General features: G+C 39.8%; 1 protein-coding gene across 4 annotated transcripts; it reads left to right on the plus strand.

Moving 5' to 3' along the window:
- Nucleotides 1–1868: 1868 nt before the first annotated feature.
- On the plus strand, nt 1869–25128 carry LOC146479707 (uncharacterized). Of its 4 annotated transcripts, XR_014864868.1 has the most exons (14): nt 1869–2218; nt 4828–4950; nt 7110–7232; nt 8561–8599; nt 8766–8792; nt 11482–11524; nt 12554–12662; nt 14165–14391; nt 16291–16496; nt 18680–18748; nt 19309–19374; nt 19917–20085; nt 21023–23396; nt 23430–25128. XR_014864868.1 is itself a non-coding variant. In XM_085110529.1 (13 exons), the coding sequence occupies exons 1-13, from the start codon at nt 1994–1996 to the stop codon at nt 22288–22290; spliced, it is 2694 nt and encodes an 897-aa protein (XP_084966655.1). In that variant the 5' UTR covers nt 1869–1993; the 3' UTR covers nt 22291–25128. The 4 variants fall into 4 exon arrangements, 3 of the variants coding, with proteins under 3 accessions (XP_084966655.1, XP_084966656.1, XP_084966657.1); XM_085110529.1 differs by having other exon boundaries at nt 21023–25128; XM_085110530.1 differs by having other exon boundaries at nt 14165–14367; nt 21023–25128.
- Nucleotides 25129–27175: the final 2047 nt, after the last annotated feature.

The raw sequence follows: 27175 nt of genomic DNA on the forward strand, positions 1-27175 counted from the left end.
TTGTATCCTACGTTTGTCCTTTATCGAAATACATCACATCACATGAAAGCCACCTCTTCACGGTATCTCGTACAAGAGAATAAGTAAACACCCATTTTATTTCCTGAATATTCCTTTCCACACAATCTTACCAATTCGAGGATGTATTTTCAGTCAACCGACCCTCGTCAATTGATCGCGATAAAAGGTGCTAAAATATTCAATTTCTCGGCGATCGACTAATTTTCCTTTTCTTCTCGGCCTTTTCTAAAGTGTAGTTAGTTTATCACTTTTATCGAAGCTCTCATCAATCAATTTTTCATCACAAAAGTGAAATACACTTCGCAGCGGAAAAAGAACCGGACGAACGTTCTCGCTGTATTTGCTTTTAACAAATACAAAATAAAACAAATTGCAGGGGAGCAATATTGTTTTGACCGATCACAAACACATTATTTAAAAGGGCGAAAGTTAAACTAGAAATATTTTAATGCGATACTCTAGAACAACTTGAAGTACGCGATTGGACGATTTGAGTTTTTGACAACTAATCTACTGTTGTTTTTTCCTTAACGAAACAAATAGAGTTCGAATTTTCGTTTATTTTTTATGATTTGGGAGCATGCTTGAACTTTTTGGAATCTTATAGGAAATTTCCAGGCGTTTTACACTAGAGTATCGCTTGGGAGATTTTATCGGTCAAAAGATCTTTGCATGAAAGCTATAAATCGATTGCATCACTCCGGACTTATCTGTTTCGTGACTCCGATGGTACTCTGGTTTCTTATCTTCAATTTATCCTCCCCGTAGCCAAAACTAATCGAACGGGTTGCTTTTTAAGGCGGTTCTTAAAATAAACAACAGCACCGTAACTGTAACTGGTGATAAATTGATATATATTTTTTGGAAACCAATTGAAATCACAATGGCGGTCTCTTTTGCGAGAGAAATCGATGAGCCGCAAATGAAGTCACGCCATTAATAAAGTAGCCGACAAGAACAGGTATTCTTGATTACTTGAAAATAGAGATAATTTTCTGCGTGTTTTAGAATGCCCAAAAATTAATAGCCTTTCCGTTTAATTACTACCTGACTGCGAAACTAAAGCTGTTTTAGGTTCAAATTGTCTCGCAATTAGCCTTTTATGAAACAGCACATAAACCATCCAAATTTGTCGGTTTCGGAAACATACGTTTTCCGACCGAACAACCGAACATTTCTGAAAATAAGGTCATGGCTATTTTCTACCGGTTTCGAGTAAGCTCTTGCCATTTATAGTTATTAGTTCCTTGGTACGTTTTTGTAAAATTTCATTCTCTAGTTGTTCCTGAACGGATGTTTAAATAGTTCGTATCTGCGAAGTAAACACAGCTGAGAAGTGTTTCTTTAATTAATTGCTTTGCGCTTGCGGGGTTGGGTCAAACCTTCTGGGTCCTTTTGAAAGTGACATGGACATTTTTCCAACGGGAAATACTTGATTTTTATAATTTTCATTTTGCCATAAAGTGTGAGTACGATATCGGAAGGCCCAATTTACCAGAAAAAGCTCCGTGTGACCTGCAAACCGCAAAACTCCGGTCTATGAAACAAAGGGGGCGGGCTCTCTGCAGGCTGTCTATCATTCTTGCGGAAAACCATTTTTTTGCACTCTAGGGAGGGGTAATGACTCACTATTGCACCATCAATACGCTTAAAAAAATTTACATTTGTCTATTACTTGGGAATTATTTTGGACTTAATGAGTTGTCATTGTTTAAAAAAGAGCAAACAAACAATATTAAATGTACCAGAAAACCTTTTATCTGTGTCGTTTTGTTTTTTGCTGTCTCCCCTCCCCCCAAAGATTTTAATGGCACCTTGGTGATATTGTTAACTGCACTCGGCTCAGTTCCACTCACTTTCTACTCGTTGAGTTGTCCTATGCAGTAACAGCTGACTTGAATCAAGGAATTGGAACTCTATTTACGACCGTACAAGAGGCTCGTCAGCTTATAATGTAACAGAGGAGGTGAAAATGAGAGATGAAGAGGTTAAGAAAGCGACGCAGAGCGACGAAGATGCAAAAGCCGCCGAAAACGGCGAACTAGCGGGCATGGATGAAGATGGTACGCACGCGGTGAACGCAAATGGTAAAAGCCGAAATAAACCTCATCGCAAACGGCGAGGTTCAACTTCGCCTGAAGAGGATATTATCGACGGATTCGCCATATCGTCGTATTCGTCTTTGGAAGCGTTGGAGGTAGGCAGAAATATAAATTATTTGCGGCCTTCTTTATCAAACTATTAACCGTAAACAGGTCGTCGGTCAAATGCTCTCTCACACACACTACTTCTTCGCGGAGACTCACAAAAACATGAAGGCCGAGGAGGAACCGCTCGATTGAAGAGCATTTTAGTGGTGGCATACGAACCAGAGTTGTTTTGGTAGTATTGGATGCGATTGGTGATTCTGGTTGTTTTGAAAATACTCATCCTTGGGCCATTTTGTGTACAGAAGGCGGCTAAGAATGGAGATCGTACAATGTTTACTCTTCGCAACAATTCACTCGAGTTTTCAGCTTCAAGAACTACTTCCTACAACCATAAATGTCAGTTATTCAATTGATCTCTTTGCCTGGCCAAAACGCTGTTGTTAGTTTTGAGGAAGGACTACTAATCGAGACTCTTCGGAGTTTATTCGCTGCAATTTCGCAGGTTCGAGTGGGTCGGGAGCTTGTCTTTCAACAATCCCATATTCTGTCTTCGTGCCTAATTTCGAGAGGTGGTTCTCTTTGAGAGATTTTCAAGGAGATATCAACGCTAAATATATAAAAGCTACGCTTGAACAATTTCCTACGTGCTGTACTAGGTTTGGTATCATTGTTACTAAGTGATACTTGGAGTCATAATTTAGCAAGCAAACCTCGACCAGACCACAAATGATTCTCGATAGCCTTGGGATGCCGTTTTCGCGTGTCAAGAAAAGATTGTGCGTAAACTACGGGCCGTGTTATCTCCGAAAACATGGTCGATCGCCCCTTTCTTTCGGTATATATGTTTTGTTTCCTTCCGGCCGGAGTTCTTTTTAAAGCCGCAAAAACCCTTGCATCTGCAAATTTCTTTCAAGCTGGGCGAACCTAACGGCGTTCTGTGCATATGTTTTGAGCTTAGAAATTAAGAATCGTGTCGGATGCTGGAAGTAATAAACCTCGTAATCGACGGATCCTGCAAGCAGTACTTTTTGATACACACAAATATCTCGAGTGTGCATTCATTGGGTTACTCGAGCGAAAAGTGGCTTTCGAACCCTCTTTAAATTTTCGGTACTAGGTTAAAAAAAACATCTTGCCGTAAGTATTAAATATTCAGCGATTAAACTAGGACCGATCAAGCCAAACTCTCGCCGATGATTGGATTAAGTTATTAACAAACATTCCTCCCTTGTTAGCTTGTAGTCTCAACGCGTAGCCATCTCGCCATGTTGTTTTCATGTGTAAATTTCAGATGTCTTTTGTGGCCTTTTGCCAGGCCCCAAACGTAAGGCCATTTTCAAGTGTGATCCGCGCTTTGAAAAAGCTCGAAGCGGTTTACCGATATTCACAAGATCTATTGAGCCTGAGTAAACCATTTCTACATTAATATTTTCCCACCTCGTTCGCACTTGTTTCGTAACTTCCCTTGAAAATGCGTTGTTAGAAAATTTAATGGCATATTTGCAGGTCGAGGATTAATTTTTTTCGATTTCTAAATGCCGCGCGGAATGCAAATTTCACTTTCATTTTCTTCGTACGTATACTCCTCGGGGAGATCGTGCTAACACAGAAATTTTTTATTAATGATTTGTCGATTTCGACTGCAAATCTCAACAACTACTTTTTTTCGTTGTGAAACCAGCTTTGTTTAATTTTGTACCTTTTCTCCACTCCCGTGTGCTTTAGTGTCCCAGAGGACTTCTCTTGTTTATAGAATGAACAATATCTAGAGGTTCCAGACCAATATATGTGTCTTTTTGTTGAGAGATGTTGAGTGTTAAAGAATTGGGCCCATCTTCTGTTTCTGTGGTAATCGCCTGGGCTTTGAAGCATTTAGTTGCTTCCAGGCTCGAGCTATTTGTTAAATTATGTCTTTGTCTATTTGAAAGGTTTGCTAAAAGTGAAAAAAAATTATTTATTTTCCAATTTTTTGGTATGTCGCCTTTCATGTCCAATATATATTTTGAAGTCTTGATGAAAATTACATACCCTATCACCTGAAGTGCTTGTGCTAAGTATAAACTTTCAGTTTTGTCCTTTATATTGCTCACTGCTATTTATATCTAACAGTCTGCATTCTCAACCAACCCTGTCTGCTGAAATGCTATATCATGAAAACAAAATGTCAGTCAGTTCTGTTAGTGCTGTTCCTCTAATAATTGCCAGTAAAAATTTACTGGCAGTATGTTGCAATTTCAAATTTTAGTTTGTTTGCATTTTCTATAGTCATTATATAGACCCTGACAGCCTGTGGATTCTAATTTAAAATTTGTTCTCCTTATGGGTTTATTCAATATTAATGGACTTCACTGACAAAGATTGTCATGAACATTCAAATCCTGTTTTTATTTTTCAGTGATAAAAATTTATTCTTTGGCTCTGTTTGATTTCATCTGTGTACATAATAATTATTATTATTATAGTGATACAAGTTCAGATTGGTACATTCCTGACGCAGGAATGGAGCCCCTTTAATTTTTGTGGGTAAGGACATTAAGGACAGGCCTGTAGAAGCTTTCAGTCAAAGATCAGCAGCCAATAGCCCTTGACATCATGAGTTAGAATGTTTGTAAAATCATTTGCTTATTTAACGTGTGGTTATTTTATTTTTCTTCAGTCAAGGGGTCCCAGCAAGCCGAAACTACTCGTGGATGCTCGGCGATCACACAAGAGTTCAAAGAGAAGCCTGGAAAATGGGATAAATGGCAAGAAGAGGAAGTCTGAAAAACGTCGAGCCAGGGTGAGTGTTGTTACAACTGTCGCCTGTGAATAGCTATTATTGAAAACAGAATGTAGATTAAAAACAAAATATATACAACATTGCATGATCTAGCCAACTTGTGATTGTGATACATTGATGGCTTTGCCTGTGGGAACAATACCTTTGTTTGGCAGCTGCCAACAATTATAGGAACATCATGTCAAGATTGTTATTTCAAAGAATCAAAGAACCCCCAAGTAATTAAACCAGTTAGAGCTTAAATTGGTCATACATATTTATGATTGGCTTTCTGTCTGTTAAGGGGGTGGTAACTTTGGTGGGACAATTCTTTCAAAGGTGGAACACTCAGTCAAACATCAGCATACATGTCTGCTTGTAAATTTCACCTGTTTTTGTGAAACGGTTGTTTAGTTGTTTGGTCTGTTTAGTTATTGTAGAAGCCTTTGGTCATTTTTGCGTACCTGCTAAACTATTGAACAATATTCAAGGTGAGATCTGCCAATTACTCTGTTTACCTTTTCATTTAAATTAAATTTTGAGAAGTGGGTAGACCTCTAGCTAAGATGTTTTTAACAAAAACACATTTTGTAAGTGTTTGTAAGTGTCCATGGTCAAGACTTTACTGAACATTTTCACACAACGATGTAATAAAAATACCTATTTTCTCCAACACTCTTTCCCAGATGACATATAGCTATTGTTGATCATAAAATCACATTTTATCATTTCTATAAATTGGTCAAATTTTAACCAATTTGCATTCTATCCCGGTTTGCTTATTCATGATTAACATCAGTTTTGATGTTTCAAGATTACAGATATCTGAATAATATCGTGCAGTTGGAACATTTTTGCTCCCAAGAGAATCCAGGTTCAAAAATGAAAAGAAAAAAAAAGGCAAATTTGATTTTGCAAACTTCTAACCCGTTAACTAAACCCCATCATCAACACGTATATTCTCCTTAACCTGTCAACCAACCCCCAATATCAACACATCTATTCTCAACACTGTTCTTCATCTACTTCTTATGGTATTAGTTGGGAGAATTTGTTTAAAAGTCACGGCACTATCTTTGGTGGTCATTTCCTTAATTTCCATGACCTCTGTGTTTGATCAAGTTGTGTTGCTGTAAAATTCCAAAAATAAGCTTTGGGGCTTATATTTTTCAAAAGACTTTTTTCAGTGGCTTCCATTCAGAGGGGATTATTATAGGAGGGAAATTGGCGTTTCAAAACTGGCTGGGCATACAATTGGCGGGACTTTTGTGTCAGCAATTTTTCACTTTGCAAATGACAGTATTGTGGTGCTTACCTATCCCAAATTTAAAAGTGCTCAACATGTAAAGGGAGAGACTTTATGGCAGTTAAAAGGTTGCCATGTTGGAGGGCATGACTTTGCCCCCCATTTTATATGCACAGTCTTTTGCTGTGTTCCACTTTCCAGGCCTCAAGAAAGTTTTTTTCTAAAAGTGGAACGCTTTATTTCTAGCGTTCTCTCAGTGTTTCCTTAGCCTTCCATAAGCATTCCTTCAGCATTCTTGTTTGCATTCCCCTGCATCACAATAACACATTCCCTGTTGGGTTACTTCTGTCCGGTACTGTATAAGACAGCAGAAGTGCCATGAAGATCGGAATGGAGACCTTGGATGCCGTTAAGTGGCATGATATATTCTTCTGTTGGTCATCATTTCTGTCAGCAAAAATAGAAACCAATTCAACATGTCCAAGATCTAGATGTCCATTGTAATGAGAGTAAAACAACGCGAAGAGTCTGCAATTCTGTAATAGTGGCAGTCCGTAATGGTTTACCACTATTAATAAAACTTTTTGAAAGTTATCTAGTAACTACATGATTGTAATATACTGTTCTGAGTTACAGTCAAACCTCCCTGTACGACCACCTCCCATAAGCGACCACTTTTCCAAAATACAAATTGAAAGTTTTACCGGTCAATTCACTATAGTTGGAACCTCTTGCAAATGACCACCTCACTTAAGCGACTGGAGGTTCAACTGTATGATTGCAAGACACTGCCTAGCTTCACTTACCACCAGTAAACCTTGACTTGGTCAGGCTTGATAATAATATTATTGTTATCCTTCCTTAGAGGTGAAAAAAAAGAAATTCCTGGACATTCTAACTTTAAGATTGTTTATGGTATGTTGTTTTGCTTTAGGCACATCATGATCCCAAACCAAAGGACAGCGACTCTGATGACGATGCCAGTGTAGAGCGAAGGAAACCTGAAGGCTCCTGTCTCCCTGCTCAGCGGGAGAAAGGGCCTGCAAACACAAGTGACGTAAGGTTTCTTTCACTGTAAAAGCCTTCATTTTGAAATCTGGTTTTCGGTCTCTTATCAATTTAAATTCATTGAAAATATAGCATACACTATAACTTGTAAAAATATACAGAGATGCTATACACACCAAAACATCTTAATTATAATGTATATATTGTCATGTTCTGTATTAGAAGCTGAAATATCTTGGACCCTTGTCATGAAATAGGGACCTCTAAAATCTCTGAAACAAACAAAACACAGGATGGTTAAGTTTGTCGTTGGATAGGTTCTGGTGATGTTTTTGACAGCTACAATGCGCATCCTACCAATGTGATTGTCAGCCCTTCTGGTGATGAGTTTGTTTAGGGCCCTGATCACCAGCATGCTGTTTCCACCTATTTGTCATTTTCATAATACAATACATGTAATTCCAGAAACTGTGAGATGTTTGTTGTGACATGGAACTTAACCTGCAATTCAGGCACTATAGCTGCCATCTTGGATGTTAAAAAGCAAAGGAAGAATTGGGAGAGTAGAAAGGGCGATCAACGGGGTGGGCATTAGGCTAAAAGAAAAAGGAGGAGGGAGGGATGGAGGGGGAGGGCTTTCTCTCCCTTCACCTCCCCACCCCTTTTCCCAACTCCCTACAATTTTAACATGGCAGCTATGACTAACCGACATTCTGGTTAGAGTGCCGCCTGAAAATGCCTGCATTGCAGGCTTGTGAAACATTTTTAGAAATGACAGTAGCAGAGCTTGGGCTGCAAAGGAAACTTGTTTTAGTTGAAGTAGATTTAATGTAAAGCCGCCATTACACGCTGAAACTTTTAGCTTAAACTTGTGTGCAACGGCCCTGCGAAACAAGTTTCAGCTGGCGTTGCACTGTGTAACATGGTCAGTTTCGTGAAACTTTTTTGAACTTCCATTGCGAGACAAGTTTCACGAACAGTAGAACTGCTTTCTACTTCTGCAATGGCTCGCAACGGTCGCAGTGGTGAAAAAACAAGAGTTTCACCGTGTAACACCACTTCGTGAAACTGGTCTCGTTCGCCGTTGCACACAAGTTTCGGCTAAAAGTTTCAACGTGTAACGGCGGCTTAAGCTAGACCACTCTGAGAAAACATCCAAAAATGTAACAGTCATTGGTGAGATGTCCCTCTGCCCCCCCCCCCCCCCCCAAATGTGTAACGGCGGCTTAAGCTAGACCACTCTACCCCCCAGATAAGCACACAATCCCACACTTGCACTGGTCTCCCCATAGTATCCGGAGGGGGGAGTTATACTTTAAAATTAATTAGCAATGCAGGAAGTTTACTTTGTGTTCTTTTTAACTTTTCTGTCGACAGGACAATTCAGACTCGGCCAGTTCAGATAAAGGATATTGGGTAAAGATGCTCTTATTGTTGTTTACATGTATCAAATCATTTTGGAAGTCACAAAACATACTGCATAGACCTGTGAAATTGACAACTTAAAGTTTTAAGCTTGTCATGGAGTCTTAACAAATTTACATTTTTATTGACAACAATTTGTTGAATGTTTCTTTTCCAGTGTGACACTGAAAGTGAAGGCGAAAGGGTAAGTAAGGTCCTGACCATTTTTAAATTCATTTTATGGTAAATGGACATTGTGGTGTTAGTGCCGTGTGTGTTTAAATAGAGCCCATCTGTAACTGCAGTCACTCAATTATGCTTTAGTGTCTGTGTTTCACAGTTGTGGCCCCAGGTTTTTCAACGAGCAGACACAACTATCTAGGAGATAAAATGGCTTTCTAATCGATGAAATGGCTCATTCAGTGGATTATAAAATAAACTGATCCACTCTTTGAACAACTGGGGCCTGTTTGTTTACTTGTACAAGCGCATCATCTTTAGTAATGCATTTGTGTTTGACTTTATTTATTTTATTTTTCTTTGACAAAATAATCAAATTCTTTAAAGAGCAAGGTTGTTGCAACCATTCACAACTTGTACAAAGTTAATGTTGAAAACAAACAGAACTTCAGTTAGCTAGCTCACAGAGAAAAGTGAATAGAAAGGTTGCCCAGCTGACCAAACGAAAGAACTGTGCCAGCAAAACAATGCCACAAGGACTGTAGCTGTTTTAAGTATTCTGTAAACTCAGGCAGAAATGTGATAGCTGGAAAATGATGTGGAACGTTCTCAGGAGCATGTTTCAGGTAGTACTTATTTTAAATATTATATTGCAGCCACAGAACTTGCAGACAATATCTAGACAGTGTTATAACAATAATCCAGACAAAAGATAGAGTAATTAAAAATTAGAATATTCCAAAATAAACAGTATTTGAACCTGTCTTATGGAAATTAACACAAGTTATATACAGTTGTACAAAACGTTGTTCTGTGGATGTTGTGCTTTTGCATGTTAGCAATCCTCATCGATCCGTCCAGTGTTCAGGCTTGTACAGTAGTTCAAGCAATAATTTGAAGACTTGCACTGCCATAGTAAAATGTTTTCTCAGTTTTTGGTTCTGAGTTTTTAGTTTCTAGTTATAATCCACAAGTGTGACCATATTAATATTTTAAATGTTCTGTTTTTAATAGTTTTTTTTTCAAAATTGTTTTGGTCTTGGCCAAGTTCAAAACGATTATTTATACACTATTTTGGACATTATATTAAAGAGAGGATCATCTTGGCCAGCATCTGCTTTTCACTGCCCACCAAAAACAAAACAACTATTTTTACAATAATTATGGGAAAGAAACTTTGGGTTTTTGGCTACTATCCGGTGAACACAGGTTGTCTCTGCTTGTCCACTTAACAAGTACAACAGTTACAGCAGTTGTGACTTGGCAGTGTGCACAAAAGAAAGCACTTGTATTCGGTTCGTGTCTGCATTTTGTTAAGACAATAAGGAGTCTTATTACGCATGTGTTTTTCAAGAGTGAAACAGGTTGTCACATGTAAGCAATTTGTGAAGGGTGGGCCAGTTGTGTCTTTTAATATACAGTGCAGTAATAAACAAAGGCCCAGCTTCTTGCTAAAAGCAATCAACCAGCCTATCCACAGCTTTACTGCTACTCAGAATAACACGAAAATAGATAAACAAATACACAGGAATACAAGGAAATACCGGTAGTTGTAATATAGATAGAAGATGTCTAATATGTACTCGCTTCTTGAAGGCCTGAATTCCAGCTTAGGAGATGTTTCCAACAACTTCTTTGAAAAGAAATTCTAACTGCCATTCGACGAAAGCCCCTATCTATGTTTCAAGGTGCTTTTGCTTAATCCAAAGCGGTTGAATGTTATTGTGAACTTAAATGCTATATATCATTAAATGCCTTTTTTTTTTCTCTAAAATAGAAAAGTACAGCCAGTTAATTATGAATTTGTCTGGGAGTAGATGACATAAATGTTACTAAAGGTGGCTGACAAAGTTTAATCTCTGGTATAATTTGATCAATTAAAAAAATTAGGCAGAAAACTTGGGTAAATTAGTGTAGACAGTGAATTTCCTTGGCAATGGACTGATTAAGAAAATCCTTAGCCTTTAGGCTCCAGTAGTGGTCAAAGTGTACTTTCTTCTAAGAATAATGAATAATTTATGCAATCAAAACGTACAGGATGTGAGAGCAAGAGAATTGAAACTAGAGGGGAGAATTCGTAGATTGATGTGAGGCTTGAAGTATTGAATGCTACATGTTCTTGTAAATCCCACTGCCAGATGCCTAACACAAGTGTACAGCTGAAAATGTTGTTTTCAAATGTTGGCGCACTAACAAGAAATTGATATGCACCAAGGATGAATTTCTGTAACCTAAGCCTTTTTTTCCGTCACAACAGTTGAAATTATGTGAAATTTCATTCATAATTATTCTGGGAATTAATGTTGAAGTAGTGTTTAATATCAACCACTTGTCCATGAATATACATTGTATTGTTCAGCTCAGTAACAGCCTTTTCAACAGCCTCTGCAAAGGTTGAAATAGTTTCGTCTTCTCTGTGACTACAAGTTTGTTAAATATTCCTTAATAATAATTATTGTGGTGCTAATTAAAGGTAAGTTATGTTTGATGTGAAAAACTCGTTCATGAATATACATGCATAGATGTTTTAAGTGCCAGCTGTCCTTGTATTAATTACCAGGACACTAACCAGGCCTTCTAAAATGACAAGTTTCATTAAAAGCCAAAATAGCATTGGACCATTGTGCTAATTGCATGAAATGACTTGGAAATGTAGATGACGTGGATGGAGAAAGGCATTTATTAAAATAATTGCTCTTTATTTTTTCTTGTAGATGTCGGAGAATGAATCAACAGCTACAACATCTGCTTCAACTAGTAAGTGGTTGAAAAATTGATCATTGTTTCAGCAGCTCTATAGACTTTGTTGTCACTTGTATTGAAGGAAAAGAATTCTTGCTGTTTTATTTGTGGCGTGCGGGTTTCCTTGTCATTTTGGTGAAAATCATATCGAGGGAGCAGATTTTTTCCCCTGAGGTCATGCACGTGCTTCTTTACTGCGTCTCGTCTTTGTTTTCATCAATGGATTCTTTAATTTTTGTTTTAATTTAAGCGCAGGGTTCATCAGCATTAATAGGGAGGAAACAAACTTGTTTGCATGGAATTTTCATGAAAACGGCAGCTGAATTAGAAAAACAAATTACAGGATATGTGTAAAAAATACCAAATTAATCCAAATTCAACTTGTGCCCACCTTTCATTTGTGAAGTACTGCATGTAAACTGTGGATTGCTTACACTGTATCGTTTAAACTACAGTTTATAATAGAAACTTCCTACCAATTTCATTGCATGTGAGTAAAGGTATATTGAGAAATTCTTATAATAATCATTTAAGTTTTGCTGTGCAAAATTACATTTCAAAGAGGCAGTGGTAATGTCAGTTTCAAAACATGGCTACATTAACTGACTTTGCTGGCAAATCTAGCCAACCTCGGTCTCCAACGGAAAACCCTGAGTTACAGTTGGTATGTTGATGTTGAAATATTGCCTGACCAGGTTTCAGTTTTCCTTTGATAGAGATCTGACTGGCAAGAGTGAATGTCATCATTATTGTAAAAAAAAAAAGAATCTCAACGAAGAAGAATAAAAATTAATAACAGTAGACTTCAAATACATGTATGATAATATTGTTTCAAACTTCTGCTCTCTTGGACAGAAACTTTTTTCCTAGGGATGTTGTTTGTGGTCACTGAATACTTGTTATCTTGAAATCCCAATTTATGGAACAAATTTTTGTTTTCCTTTCAGGAGTGTTGGACAATTTATAGCAAGAAGTTCACTGTATATGCTAACTAAAATCTTCCTTACTTAGTATGTACTTTTTCTGGGTGTCATATTTTTATAGGTACATTGTTGAATGCTAAAGCATTAGTGACCACATCCAAAGCCAGCACTGCTGATGCCTCTGACAAAGACGCTGAGAAGGTTACCCCAAAAACAACAGAATGGATAAGGTAGGATTGTACAGTTTTAATTATAGTATGGTGCTACCAAATATAGGTAGACTGTTTTCTCCGAGATGTGTATAACACTTGCCTGTTGGTGACCAATGTAAGTTGTATTTGAATTAAGCCCTTGTCATCTACACTAAACATGACATACTTTTTTATTGGGTACATGCATGTAATCACATGAATTCAGAAGCCACAGAAACAAAGGCATGATCTTCCATTAACAGCAAAATAATAATGCTTTCTTTCTTGCAAATTTGCATCAGATTCTTGAAGCTAGACACCTCATTCTCTTTGGTCATTATGATTTCACACCTAGCACTGTGACCCAAAACAATTTCTTGTTTGCTGCCGACAGCAACTGTAGTGGCCATCTCTAAAGAGCAGTCTACCCATTTTCATAGTGATGTGGTAGATTAAAGCCACATGATCAGTAACTTAATATTTACTTCCTTAGCCATCTGAGCACTAATAATCGTTGTTTCATAGCAGTGCAGTATTAAACTGAATTCTAAAATTGCATCTTGCTAAAAGGCACACCCTTGAAGTTTTGTTTTAATGATGGGTCCTGGTTGATCTGGAATCATTCTCAGAATACAGTCTACACCTGTAGTTACCCACACCCAGTTCTGTTGTTGTGCTCATGCAATCTTGTGCTTATTTCATGCTGTTTCCCATTATTTGTGAATTACATGTAAACACAGTCAAGTTTGTGAAAGAGGGAACGTTTCTTTTTTGTTGTGCTTGTGCTTATTTCAAGGGGGTTCCCTCATAGAAAAGTGAAAGTAAATTTGTACATCACGCAACCAGCCTTTGTTTTCTGTGGCATGAAGCAACCGGAGTGGTCATTCTTTTACTAGAGTCCACAGGCTCTTTGGCCAGTGGTTGGTCACCAGTGGAGACTCTAAGGTACTGGAATTTTTTTTACCCCAGGATATCTGTGGTAAAACGGCAAAACTGTCACAGGACAGCCAATCAAAACACTTAAATTTTTTGTCTCTTCTGGTGACCAACCACTGGCCGAAGAGCCTGTGGACTCTGGGTGCGAGATTGAGCGTTGGCACTTCTACCCAAATTGGATGCTCGTCCAACATGCAGTGAAAATTTTATGAAGTTTCCCTGTTTATACACTTAGGACCTAAAGAGAGACTTGCGGAATTAAGTTTCTTGTGCAAGAAAGCGAATACTGAATAATACATGTAATTATTTATAGAGCCTCAAGTGGTTCCTGTAAAAGGAGAAATGCGTGCTTCAAAAGCCATATTTTCACCGCACCCTGATAACCTGCAGCTGCATTGTCTTTTAGGGTTGGGAGCATTGCTCTGTCGTTCGTTCTTTAGGGTTGGGAGCAAATTTTTGTTGTTCGTTCTTTCATCCTCTCAACCAACCATGTAGGACATTGCAAATGGTGCAGGTTGCCCTTCCTGTAACCTAGCTATCAAAATTAATCTACTGGTGTTTGATCAAATTCTTGATTGTACTGGTCATCTTTGATTGTCTTTCAGTTCATCAACTGTAACATCTCAGCGGCCCAGTAGCCATGGCTCAAGCACGTCAACAAGCCTCCATCTGGCACTGAGTACCACAACAACCATGAGCCACCCCATGACGCCAACGTTTGGCCACGCCCATCACAGCAATCTCTTCCCACACTTCCCTTCTTTTCATCCCCACCCGGGTGCCCTGGGGTACCCCCATGGACCGGCTGGCGAGTCACCTTTTCCTTATCCAAGTAATGCACTTGGGATTCAGTTGTGGGCTCCACATCACTTCACACCACCCCTCCGGTCAAGTGAAGGGTAAATGAACTGTGGAGGGGTGGGTGGTGGTGTGGAAGCTTGCACTGAGTCAAGCACTTTTGTGAGAAGATTAGGGAGTTCTTGCACATTGCACTAGTTAGAGTGAGAGATTGTTTAAACCCTTAACCTCCTTCGACCACCAAAATGTCCACTTGATAAAACAGAAAAAAATCTGCACAGGAAAGTAATACTCAACAGCTTTCATTTTGAATGATAACAATCAAATTTCATGCACAGCCTGAAAAGCTGCTACCACTTTAACAGCTTAATAAACAGCACCACCATAAATAACTGCTCAATAACTTTCATTAGGTTGGTCGTGTCAGGATTTCTAGCCTGCATAACAGGCGCTTACTGAGCCGAGCCGGGAAGAGAGAGGCATTAAGCGTGAGGCGCGACTCATGAGCGCGGAGCGTGAGACGAGGGGGAGAGGGTTGTTTTTCTCTCCCGCTTGTCTCGCGCTCCGCACTTGGAGTCTTCACTTCTTAATGTCTCTCTCTTCCCACTCGGCTCAATAAGCGCCTGTTATGCAGGCTACAGGATTTCATGCATGGACTGAAAAGTTGCTACCACTTTAAACAGCATAATAAACAACACGACAGGAATACACGACTCAGTATCCTTGACTTCAATTGCCACACTTAAGAGATTTTCTTCATTGACTCAAAAGTAACAATGGCATTGCACAGTATAATAAACAGCACCACAGTAAAGCACTGTTCAGTAGCTTTCATTGAAAGGTCGTGCATACTGTGCACTAAACAGCATGTAAAGAAAGTAGTGCCAAATATCATTCTTCTTGATGGTTACAGTTTAATATTTCATAGACAGGCTCAAAAGTTAGAACTTCCTTTTACTATATAACAAACAGTACTTCAGGGATGGTACTGCCCGATAGCTTTTGCTTGAATCTTCACACTTTAGGATTTTACTCAGAATCTGGAGACAGAATAATAAGCAGTACTACAGGGAGCTTGCTTTATAGATGTTATTGAAATGGTCACACTTGAAGGATTTCACCCAAAGACTCGGAAATTAGAACCACTTTGAAACAGCATCATCATCAGTGTCACAGGAAAGTGATACTGAATTGGATTCTTGTGATTGGTTTTAGTGAAGAGCTTTCTGCTACAGTCACATGTTATGTTTTGTTTTTGGTTGTTGGAGGTGAAGGGGTAGTGAGTTGCAGTTTGTTGAGTAAGAGAGAGTGAATGTGGAGATGAAATCAGTTTTATTTTATCCTGTCTGGACTCTAAGGCCTGTTCCAAACGTTGTGCTACTGCCCTGACAAACTAAATTCAAGAATTTAATTCAACTTAAACGCAGCACAACGTTTGAAACCATTTAGTTTGGCAAACTGAATTAAGTTCGGCACGACTATTTAGCACTGCAGTAGCACGGCAGGCCCTGTTGTGCCACACTGCAGTAGCACACTTGCTTTCAAACAGCGTGCTATTGCGGTGCCAAACTAAATTCATAAATTATTTTAATGTATTTTGGTTAATTTGCTCTTTCTACGTATTTCTATATTTTAGAATTAGGTACGACTGAATTAAATTCGATGTTTGAAACCACTGCCGTACTACTGCCGGGTCAAATTGATTTAAGTTGGCACGGAAATAACACAACGTTTGGGACAGGCCTAACTGCATTCCATGGGAAAGAATAATTCTGACAATAAATTTTATAGTCTCACTGGTCATCCATGAATCCATGATGTTTTTTCATGTGGATCAGAGAACTGGACAGTATTGCTAGTCTCTACATGCTGTAGACAGTAATATTACAGTGCCCTCTGTTTAGAATGTGAATTGAATTACCTTTTTCTACAGGTCCTGAATTTCTACGCCATGAACTGAACAATCGTTTCCTTCAGTCGCATGCAGACAGAGTTCCTGCCGGTTTGAGTACATCACAGCTGATGCACTATGAGAGTCATCAGCATCATCACCAACACCTTCACCAGCACCAGCATCAACATCAACACTTTCACAGTAATGGCGCACCGCTGTCGACTCCAGCGGTACCCCAGTCTGTGGTGAGTATTTGTTGTTGTACTGTGACATAAATTTTTCTCACCTAGCATGCAAATACAGCCCTCTCAAAATGGACTGGTAGTTGGCAGTATTGCCACCCGTTGACAATTATTTGCTGCTAAAGGAATTGGTCAAAACTACTACACTCGAACAGGACCTACCAAACCACAAAATAGATGGTGGTAATGTTCATGAGATAGGTGGTGTCTTCAGTAAACCCCCTACCCCAGGCAAGGTGGGTCCTCTTCGAACAAACTTGTTATGACCAGTTCCCAGTTATAGTTGTGACTAATTTTCTCCAAACTACTTTGGACATAGCTTTTTCTGCCTACTACGTAGTCATGTTTTGTTGCCTGCTACATGTACTTGAAAACATTTTGAAAGGGCTGCAAGCAAAAAGATCATACACTACAGAGAGTAAGCACAAAAAACATTTTCTCTGTTTTCTTCTTTTCGATACTCAGCCCGGATGTTGTAGCTCTCTGTCTTGTCTTGTAGCTCTGCCGCAGTGAACTATAACTGGATCCCATCTAGTGCAGTGTTGGGTGGGGGGAATACTCCTATTGATTCATGCTACTGAAGTCAACTTGCATTCTCACTGTCAGAGCTTTTTATCACTTAAGTGTGACTTGAATTTCTTCACACCATCATCTGGTTTTGCTTGCTCGGTGATGTACAAAAAAATAACAACAACAAAAGACAAGGAGAAGAAGAAAATAATAAATTTATTGCATTTATCGCATGAAGGAGAACACTTCTTATATTGGTGTTTGTGGCTTCAAAGTAAAAAAAAATGAAGCTGCTACCTGTTTCAGTCAGGGCTTATGATATACTTCTAATCGCTGGGTCTTGTGGAAAATGGCAAATTCCTTTCACTTTGTGAGGCTTTTACCTAATGTTGTAGTTGTGAGTAGAGGGGTGTCGCAGCTGTTTTGTGAATTTCTTTGATTGGTAATCCTTTACAGAAGTTTTGTCAATCCGCAATAAAAAAAAAAAAAAAACCAATAACAACAACAACAATACAATTGTGTTGAATCGGACAAAACGCGCCCTGAATTGGAGAAGTAATTATACACAGTACACACTTCTCTTCATACAGCTCAAGTTCAAAGAGTTTTAGTATCCCTCCCTGGGGAAGAAGGGGGGGTGGGGAGGGGGAGGCTGGATAGTCCAGTAGCACAATTATAGTTAGCGTGTCATTTGAACATATTTGATAAGTTGGAAAGCGAGTTCAGAAATGAATCCGCCATACTGAATTCAGCATAAATTTCAAGCTTCCTAGAGATCTAGCTTCTTTAAATTAAACAAATATTGCAATTTTTACCAAGACAGTTATGACGTGGGGGCAGCCATACATTTCGCAAGTAAAAGTCACAAAATTCAAATGCCTATTTTTTGTCGATCTCAACATGCGTTCACAGATTTACTAAACTCAGTATGGCAAATTCATTTCCTGAACTCGTTTTTTTTTTTTTTTTTTCAATTTAATCTACTGTTGAAAAGTGTCTCGTCAACCGCGAATTGTGCTACCCGGGTTTCACAAAACTAGCAGATGTCAAGAAGATTCTATTCTCTGCGGGAACGTATGAATGGATTCTTTGTATCAACAGCATAACAAAATCAAACAAGCCTTTCTAAAGTCACTGGGACTTTAAAGCTTGATTCCAAAGAATTGAGAAATGCACGTAGACCAATCAAAAGTGAAATGATACTAGAAATTACAATTTAAAATCAAATTAATAAACAGATTCTTTACGCCAAAACAAAAAAAAAAACAAAAAATGGAGCAATACATCTATTGACAATCCGTCATTTTTTTAAAATTCTAAATTGAAGGTTGATTATCTCTGAAAAATGCGTTGTTACCCTCCATTTTCTTTTTAGATTCCAGTAACCAGCACACAGTCACTGCTTACATTGTGATACTTACGCTACTTAAAATACTTACAATGCGGTTCTCACACTACTTACAATACAACACTTACGACAAAGGCACACGCCGGAGAGGGGATCGCTTAAATGAAGTTTAGCTCTCACCACAGCACTGTGTGGTTTGTCCATTTATTTCTGTATTTATAATAGCTACCATTTTTTATTGCGATTTCTTCTCTCTCACCCCGAATTCGGACGTTACAGGACTTTTTTTGTGTGAGTTAAGTCTGGTTCTTTTTTCTGTTTTTGTTAGCCTGGAGCTTCTCCCGCCGCTTCATGTTTTGCTCCTCACTGTCCAGCTCCTCCCCCTCTCATACAAAAGGTATTGTTTTAATTCTGCTTGTCTTCTGCTTTAGATAGAGCTCATGTTTCATTGACTTTTATAATAAGCACCCAAATTACCCACTCAGCTAGTGATTTTAACCGAAAAGAAAGTAAATCTACACCCGCGGGAACTACTTCACTTCAGAAGGGTGGAAAGGTGGCGTAAGTGTGCGCATGCCGGCAAAAAGCGCGGGAAAACCGACTACGCCAAATTTCGATTCCCCAGATAAAAGCTCGAAACGTATGTCGACGAAAGAGAAACAGCGAAACCGTTCTATTACCGTAAAGTTGCGATAGTAGCGACCCTCGTTACTTTCGGAATTAGAAACTTTTGGGGCTCGTTACTTTCGGGGAGTCGTTACTTTCGGATGGTCGTTACTATCGGAGCTTTACGGTATTACGAGAAAGCACTTTCATTAGTATATGGATTTTATCCAAACGGAAACTGTTTTTGTTGGCGATTGAGAGTTCGTGGTGCAATGTGCTCGTTGTAAGGAACAAACATTCCATCTTGGAGGAAGAATTCAATTTGTAACTGGTTCTTTTTCTCGTCTGTAGAAACCTGGAAAATGGTGTGCAACACATGTTCAGATCGCCTGGCAAATTTACTATCACCAACAGAAGGTAAGCCTCTTGTCTCTCTGCTTCATTTTAGGAGTTTTTGCCTTATAGAGCTGTTCCTGTGTTGGTGCCTTTAATACTATCTTGGGGTTTAATTTTCTGGAAATCTTCTCTTGCGATTTTATTTCAAAAGAAATCGTAGTTGCTCCTCGTTTTTGCATCTTTTATTTCCCCTTGAAAATCAGTTGTGACAGACGTTTGGTAATGTTTAAAACACGAGCAGCAGTGTTTTATCGGGTTTTAGACCCGATAAAACAAGTGCTGCAAGTTTTTTTGAACGGCTTCAAAAACATTCCTGGAATAGCGCGTGTCAAGAGAGTTCATAACAATGATGCTTTTGTGAACATTGGAAATTAGCATACGAAAAAAACATTAAACACCGCATACTAATAAGGAGGAGGTTTTATCGGGTTTTAAAACCACTACATGTGATGTTTTATCGACCATTTGATAGGTCCATGGGCTTATGAATTATTAATGATTTTTTGAAGAATGGATAATACCCAAGCTGATACTAACATCGTGCGTGTTTTCGTCTAACACAGGTCCAAGCAGAATTACATAAAGACCCTCATGTAAAACCAGAGCAAGTGTCCATCAGCAGATCGAGTGGTTGCCTCTCATTACACTCTCGCCCCAGTGCTCACGACCCACCCTTCCACGTCCACGGTCCTGGGACAGTGAGTCCAGTCGCTGCGCCTCCCATTCCAGCGGGTAAGCCTCGGCTTTTCACCTTACTGACTAAACCGAAAGCATATTTCTCAAACTCATTACATGTGTAATAATTCAGAAGCCAAAGACAAGGTAAATCATGCACCGTGACGTGTTTGGATATCTGATGAAAAACTCCTCGTTTTTGCATCCTTAATTTCCCCTTGAAAATCAGTTTGTTTGAGAAGTTATATCAAACACTCGTCATAGTGTTTCATCACAATATCAAAAACCTCGAGGTTCGTCAAAAATACTCCGCTACGCGTCGTATTTTCAACTCTCTTCTCGGTGTTTGATATGTGATGCAACACTATGTCTCAACTTTTTCAAGTTGGTATTGAATTCGTTTCCATTTTGGTCATCCGTTAGAATAGCGTTGTAAGTGAGAAAATTTGGCCATTATTTTGTGTTTGCTATTGATAAAGAAGCGTTTTTTGGATTTCCAAAGTGTTACTTAAAACAGATGACGTAGTCCTTTCAACTACGTGACGTCGCGCAGTGCGGAGTGGATCACAGGAAAATCGATTAACACTAACTTAGGATTAAAATTTAATCAGGTTTGTGCTTCTGGTCTGTTGGACGCGTTTCTACTGCCAAAATAAATCACAGTTCGAAAGAAGCATAGTTAAACTATAGAACGAAAAGAGTTTGCACTGTCCACGTTGCTATTGCTATAAAATCGGCTAAACTCAAGGTTGATTGATTGAGGCTAATCTTGGGTTTGTTGAACCCTGCTTGAAACAACCGGGTCAGGATGTTTTCCGTCTTGGCTTGAAATTAAAGCTAGGGATCATTTATAAGTTTTTGAGCGATAAGCTGCCGAAGCAATTGATAAACAGGTTGCAGCAATGCTTCCAAAGAAGATTCAGAATAAGGAACATTTGAAAATTTGCGTGGCAAAATGAACGATCCTAATTTCAAAACACTTGTTCCTTTATAGCGGGTCCCTTTTTAGCGGGAGCTCCAGTTCCCGGAGGTCACAGTTCCAGTCACGGTCTTGCACCCTTTGGTGGAGGTTCCATGGGCCTTTCGGGCACCCCGCCAAGCATGATGGGGCTGGGCGGCAGCCCGGTCGGAGGACTGAGATCGACTCTGGGAACGTCTATCTCCAGTCCCTTCCGGAGCACCGCGAGTAGCAGTTTAAGCGGAGGACTGGGCAGCTCTTTAAGTTTGGGGTCAAGCTTCGGGGGCGCGCATGGATTAAATCGTGATTGGGGACGCGGGTCAAGCTGGCTAAGCCGTGAATCAGATCGCGAGAAGGAGCGCGAGCACGAACGTGGAAGGGAACGCGAGAGGGAACGAGAGCGTGACTTCGACCGTGAGCGTGACAGAGACAGGAGTAGAGAGCGTGACCAGGATCGGGATAAGGAAAGAGGGAGAGTTAATTCACCCCATAGAGTCAGCCTTCTGCCAAGTAAACCGTCTTCTGAGCGGGAGCGGAGCACCGTTCATATATCCGACGAGGAAGGTGACAAGCAGCGCGAAAGGGATAAACCGGTGGAACGCGAGGGGCGGAGATCGCCCGGCAGACCTACTCACTCTACAGGCTTCAATATCGCCAGTCTCACCAGCACGGAACCGAAACCGGAAACGTCTTCATCATCACAGGAAATCCGGAGCTCTTTCGAGCGCAGTTCGTCCACCTCCGCTTCGGTCGCCAGTATCATTTCCGGCGGGCGTAGGGACGAGTTGCCTAAGCTGCCCGGAGACAGGAGGCCTTCGGAAGATCACGAACTTGTTATACTATCGAATGACAGACATAGCGGCCCACTCGGCCATTCGCACGGCATCTTACCCAGCTTCCTAGATAAACGGAACATTTACGATGAAAGAGACAGGCCTGGAGAGTCTTTCGAGCTCGCTAGGCTGGCGGTCCGACCTCCATTGGCGCACCGTATCGGTGGATACCCCCCTCCCCACGTTCACCCACACCCATACTCCATTCCCCACAGCCACACCCACCCTCACCTCGCCCCGCCCTCCATCTTTGCCCCTGGAGGATCTTTGGGGAGCCATCCTTACCTCAGTGGAGCCGCCATGTCAGCGGTTACTCACCCGCCGGGCATACCGGGATATCTTCCCCCGCGTGGAATGCTGGGACTGCCGCTGCCTAGCTTGGGAACACGGAGTCGAAGCCCAGGTGATCCTGTCACTGAGCATGCGCGAAATGCAGATATTCTATTGGCTGGACCCGAGGGAAGGCCTTAAGCGACGACGTTATACGGTGTACATAGATGTGCGATGCTCAGAAGTTTGTTTATGAAGGATTTTTCTGGTTCAGGTGTTGTCATTGTAATATTTAATTGCGCTTGTTGATACGGCAAAACGTGCGTTCGGTCTGTGCTATTTGAGCGGTTTTCGATTAACACCCTTTCGTGTGTAATCGCGTGTTTTCATTACCTAAGTTGATAACTGGTTCACAAAGCCACGATTACTGTGTTTGTTGTGTTTGAGTCGAACCCTTTAAGCCCCAAATATCAACATGCGTATTCTCCGCACATTTCTCACAATACTGGTTGGGAGAATTTCTATCAGGGTCAAGACAACACAGCGGCAAAATGAGTGCGCATGCTCCGCAGATTTGTGATTCGAGCGAGAATCGATTACGAATGCTCCACTTCAATCGCCAAATTCACGCCTGTTACCACAATATTTTTTTTGTTGAATAAGATATGTGATGGAGGAAGTTCGAAGAACCTTTCCTGAAAGCGGCAACCTTATCTATTTTGATCTGGGCTTATCCCCGTGAAACGAAAACAAACAATGGGAATTTTAAAAATGCCGCCATTTCGCCGCGTAAGATTGCTCACGCGTGACGAGCATGCGCACTCATTTTGCCGCTGTGTTGGTCAAGACGGTTTTTCTTTGGTGATCATCTCAGTTATTCTCATGACCTGTATGTTTGGTCATGTGGTGACATGGTATGGAGAAATTAGACGTTAATCACTTTTGGGGCTTGAAGGGTTCACGACTGATAGTTACTGGGAAATCGCTCTAAATAGCTTCGGATTAAGTGATCAAGGTGTTCAGCTGCCAATTTAAACAGGAAGTTCCGGTTTAAAAGGGGCCTGGCCTGGCCATTCTCACAGGGTTTGTACGGGTCATGGAAAACCTAGAAAGTCATGGAATTTTGGAATTTCATTTTCCAGGCCTGGAAAGTCATGGAATTTTAGAATTTCATTTTTCAGGCCTGGAAAGTGATGGGTCATGGAAGATGATGTTTATTTAAAAGTACAAAATAATTTTTTTTGCGAAGAAAATAGTAAAAACATACCCAAAATGAAACATGATTTGCAAGAAAATGGTCAAATTTAGTTCATGGAAAACTTGGAGAAGTTATGAAAAAGGTCATGGAAAGTAATGGAATTTCAAAAGCTCAAAAGAGTACGAACCCTGTTTCACCTTCAGTTGTCAGTCAACCATCAGATCGTAAACAACATGTGCCTTTTTCTTCGGCTTTTACCGATAAGATTGGCTTACTTTTCAGAATAACCGTTGTTAAACAAATTAGAAGTTGATATCTTACATTGCTGTGGTGATATAAAATTTTAAGGCATATTTTTCAGAAGACGCTTGAGTCAACAACTTGCCATGACTGAACAGCGTCTAAATTTGCATTTCACGTCCACAAAGGTGTGAAATGAAGGAGGGGCTTGCCCTTTTACAGCGGATCTTCTTGTTTAAACGGCGTGAAATCCAGGCAATTTCTCGGCTACAGACCTTGTAACATCACGGTCTACTTTTTTGCCTTATCAAATTCCACTCTCTAATCTCGATATACTGTTCGCAACGAAAGGGGCTTATTTTTGAGTCTCTCCTAAACCAGAATTTAACACTTTAAAAAGATATTACTTGCATATGTACATACTGTTTTCTTAAATGGGCATATGTGCCGTAAAGACAAAGCACTTTCGTTTTAGTTTTGTTTTTCGTAGGATTATCAGTTGCAAACAGTCGAAGAAACAAGCTGTTTTTGTTCAAAAGTTCTTTTACGAGATTTGCCTCAGCACTTAGTTTTCAGCAAGGTTATTGTTAAGTGACGCGACGAGGTGACGTCGCAAGTCAGTTTCGTGACCATCGTGCTGTTTCTGATTGGACGATGGGAATCGTAAATTCTTCGAACGCTTTCGTGACAACATTTGGAGTACTCTTTTCCTACTCTTAAACATGTTTGGAATTGTCACGCCATTTCTAATAGTACAGTTATACGGTTTTAGGAAACATCGTGTAGTTCACAATTCACCGAAGATTTTCCGAAAATAACCACTTGTTTCCTCTGACTGCTTCATTTAAAATAAACCATGTATACTGCAGTGATCACGCTACCTCCTCTCCGAGAACCATTGCAGTACAAATGGTTTATTTTTATACTCCCGTTTTAGTTGGCTTCAATTCACTTAAACGTAGTGTTGCGTTGCATTCTGTCACGGAAGGTTTTACCAAGACCCCGAGACGTGATTATGACTTGAAACTTTATGTATGGAATCCTCAAGTGTGATCCTACCAAGACTGGAGAAGTACTTTCCTCTGGTGCTGTTTTTAGTGCTGCAAGCATGAGGTGGTTCAAATCTTAGAGTTGGTGACTGAAATTCCAAAGTGTGACCATTCAAAGTGCTCATTCAAATAAGTTGTGTTCGTTATCCACGTTGAAATTTGAGCACCTTCCAGAATTCTGTTTCGTAAGGGACTGATTTTTCGTGCACAGAATCTTGGCTTATTGTTATGGGGGAGGGGAGGGGAGGGGGGAGAGAACGGGTGAAAAAAGGATTAATTAATCATCTATCAATCGAGGCTTTCGTTTGACTGTGTTATCGCGCACCATTAACAGATTATTATGCAATTTTGCTGTAGGATATTTTCTCGTGGAACATTCATTCCGCATGCAAACAACGTGTACATTTTGATAAATGTAGAAGACGATACGATTATTTGTATTTTCCTCAGAGTTCTATTAAAGAGAGACAAATATAGAGGAAAATCGATTTAAGTTCAAACAATTCCTATATTTACAAGTGAGGAATTAAATTATTTGCCTTCCAACACTGATTCTGTGAAGTGTTTTCTTGTTTGGTCTCGTGGTTTTCGTAAGTGTGGGCCCAGTGTTGAATAATACTACTTCAAAAATACATTAACAATTCATAAGCCCATTGACCTATCAAATGGTTGATGATACATCAAGTGCAGTGGCTTCGTCCTTATTAGTATGCAGTGTTCTATCAGCTGGTAAAACACTTCTCATTGGTATGAGGTGTTTTTCTCGTATGCTTATTTCCAACGTTCACAAAAGCATAATTGTTATGAACTCTATTGACACACGCTTTTCCAGGAATGTTTTTGAAACCGTTCAAAAAACTCACAGCACTTGTTTTATCGGGGTTAAATCACTCCTGCTCGTTTTTTAAACATTGCATCATTCTCATTTACTGATTCATCAGGACCTGAATCGCTATCCAGCGGATAAAATGTACACCAACCAATACATTTTATCCCCTGGATAAAGTTATCCGCTCTTTGAACAACCGGGGCCAGGCTTAAAATATACCATCACGCTTATTCCATTGCGCACATGCCACACATTGATGTTCAAATCCTAGCAGTATGCAGCAGGATGGTCTTAGCTCCCCCGAGTCTCCTGTAGCTCAGTGGAAGAGAATCCAAACTAGTAATCAGAAGGTCTTATGTTCGACTCCTGAAAGGAGCACTCGGATTTCCTTTTTCCGAGTATGCCTGTGTCTCTTTGAATAATGCATCACTCATTGTTGGATACCATTATTGTTGTATCAACTGGTCATGATCAAGAGTGGTAGTACCGGGGTGGTATTGCTCGAAATAGTTGGTCTCACATTAAAAGGAAGGTAGCGTCGAGCATTTTTGAAAGATTAATGGTACCAGAATCTAGTTTTTCTGGCGTGGCTTAAATGGTTCAGTTTATCCCTTAGAGATACCAAATAGTACGTTAACTGAAAATAGTTGCTGTTGGTCTGTCGGTCTGAAAGATACCGGACATAACTCTAGAGCGGTACGAATCCACCAATCCTCCCCCCACCCCCTTCCCCCCCCCCCCCCAAACAAAATGTACTACGATCACCCTTCAGACCCTTGTCATTTAAAAGTGTTTAAAACGCGTTTACATCGCGTTCCAAACGCGTTCAAAACGCACTTAAAGTCGCGTTCAAAACGAGTTTCAAACGCGTTTAAATCGCGTTTAAAACGCCACGTTTAAAACGCGTGCAAAACACGTTTAAATCGCGTTTAAAACCCACTCAAAACGCGTTAATAGCACGTTGAAAACGCGTTTGAAACGCGTTCAAAACGGTATCCTTTCTGAGGCAAGTACTACTATTTTTACTGTTGGGTCCGTAGCATGGTTACCATAGCAATAAAATGTCGATCAAAGTTGTCATTAGTATCGCGAAGTGATGATCTGATCATTGGTTTAAAAAGAATTTATGTCCAACCAACCGTCGGTGGGGAAGTTTTTCAAATTTTGAGTGTAAGACTACCTTGGTATGATTTTCTTTTTGAGGGAAATAAAGGGGCTTCAACTGTTTTGCATTAAAAATTTTCCCAAAGATGTAACATGTAAAGACACATTTTTACACAGGAGTACATGTGCGTCAGTGAAAAGTGAAAAAAGAACAATTTTGGATAAATAACGTAAACTCGTCTTAAAATGAAGTCAATCACTTTGTCTTGCCCTTGATATCGCGCTTGAAATATGACGCACTCCGGTAAAAACGTTCGTAAATGCAGCAACTTTATTTCATCCAAATTTCATATCCTTTCGATTTATCAATCTTATGAAATCACAGTTTCTGCGTACTAATTAATGTAGAAATTCAGGCCGTGCGTGTACGCTACTTTATCACCAAGACTGAGAAAACAGCCGGTGATGATTACGGGGTGACTACCGCTAAACAAAAAATGTTAGTTAACTAGTCTGCCTGATTTTATTACACTGTAATTCCTGAGATTTTAAAAGTTTAGTCGTGAAATTTTGCCCCTTCGTCTTTGTCGATCGGATGAATCGGACGACGGTTTGGCAACGTCGGATTTTGTTATCTCGTGATCCAGACGTAATTTAGTTAATCTA

This window comes from Pavona decussata, unplaced genomic scaffold (assembly GCF_977016875.1).
Source record: "Pavona decussata unplaced genomic scaffold, jaPavDecu1.1 SCAFFOLD_58, whole genome shotgun sequence".
NCBI classification, from domain to species: Eukaryota; Metazoa; Cnidaria; class Anthozoa; order Scleractinia; family Agariciidae; genus Pavona; species Pavona decussata.

Bases quoted from the DNA above. Each gene is read 5' to 3' on its own strand.
- LOC146479707 (XM_085110529.1), top strand. From the start codon at position 1,994: ATGAGAGATGAAGAGGTTAAGAAAGCGACGCAGAGCGACGAAGATGCA. The intron at 8,793-11,481 runs GTAAGTAAGGTC...TTTTTCTTGTAG, and splicing joins CTGAAAGTGAAGGCGAAAGG to ATGTCGGAGAATGAATCAAC. The intron at 16,497-18,679 runs GTGAGTATTTGT...TGTTTTTGTTAG, and splicing joins CAGCGGTACCCCAGTCTGTG to CCTGGAGCTTCTCCCGCCGC.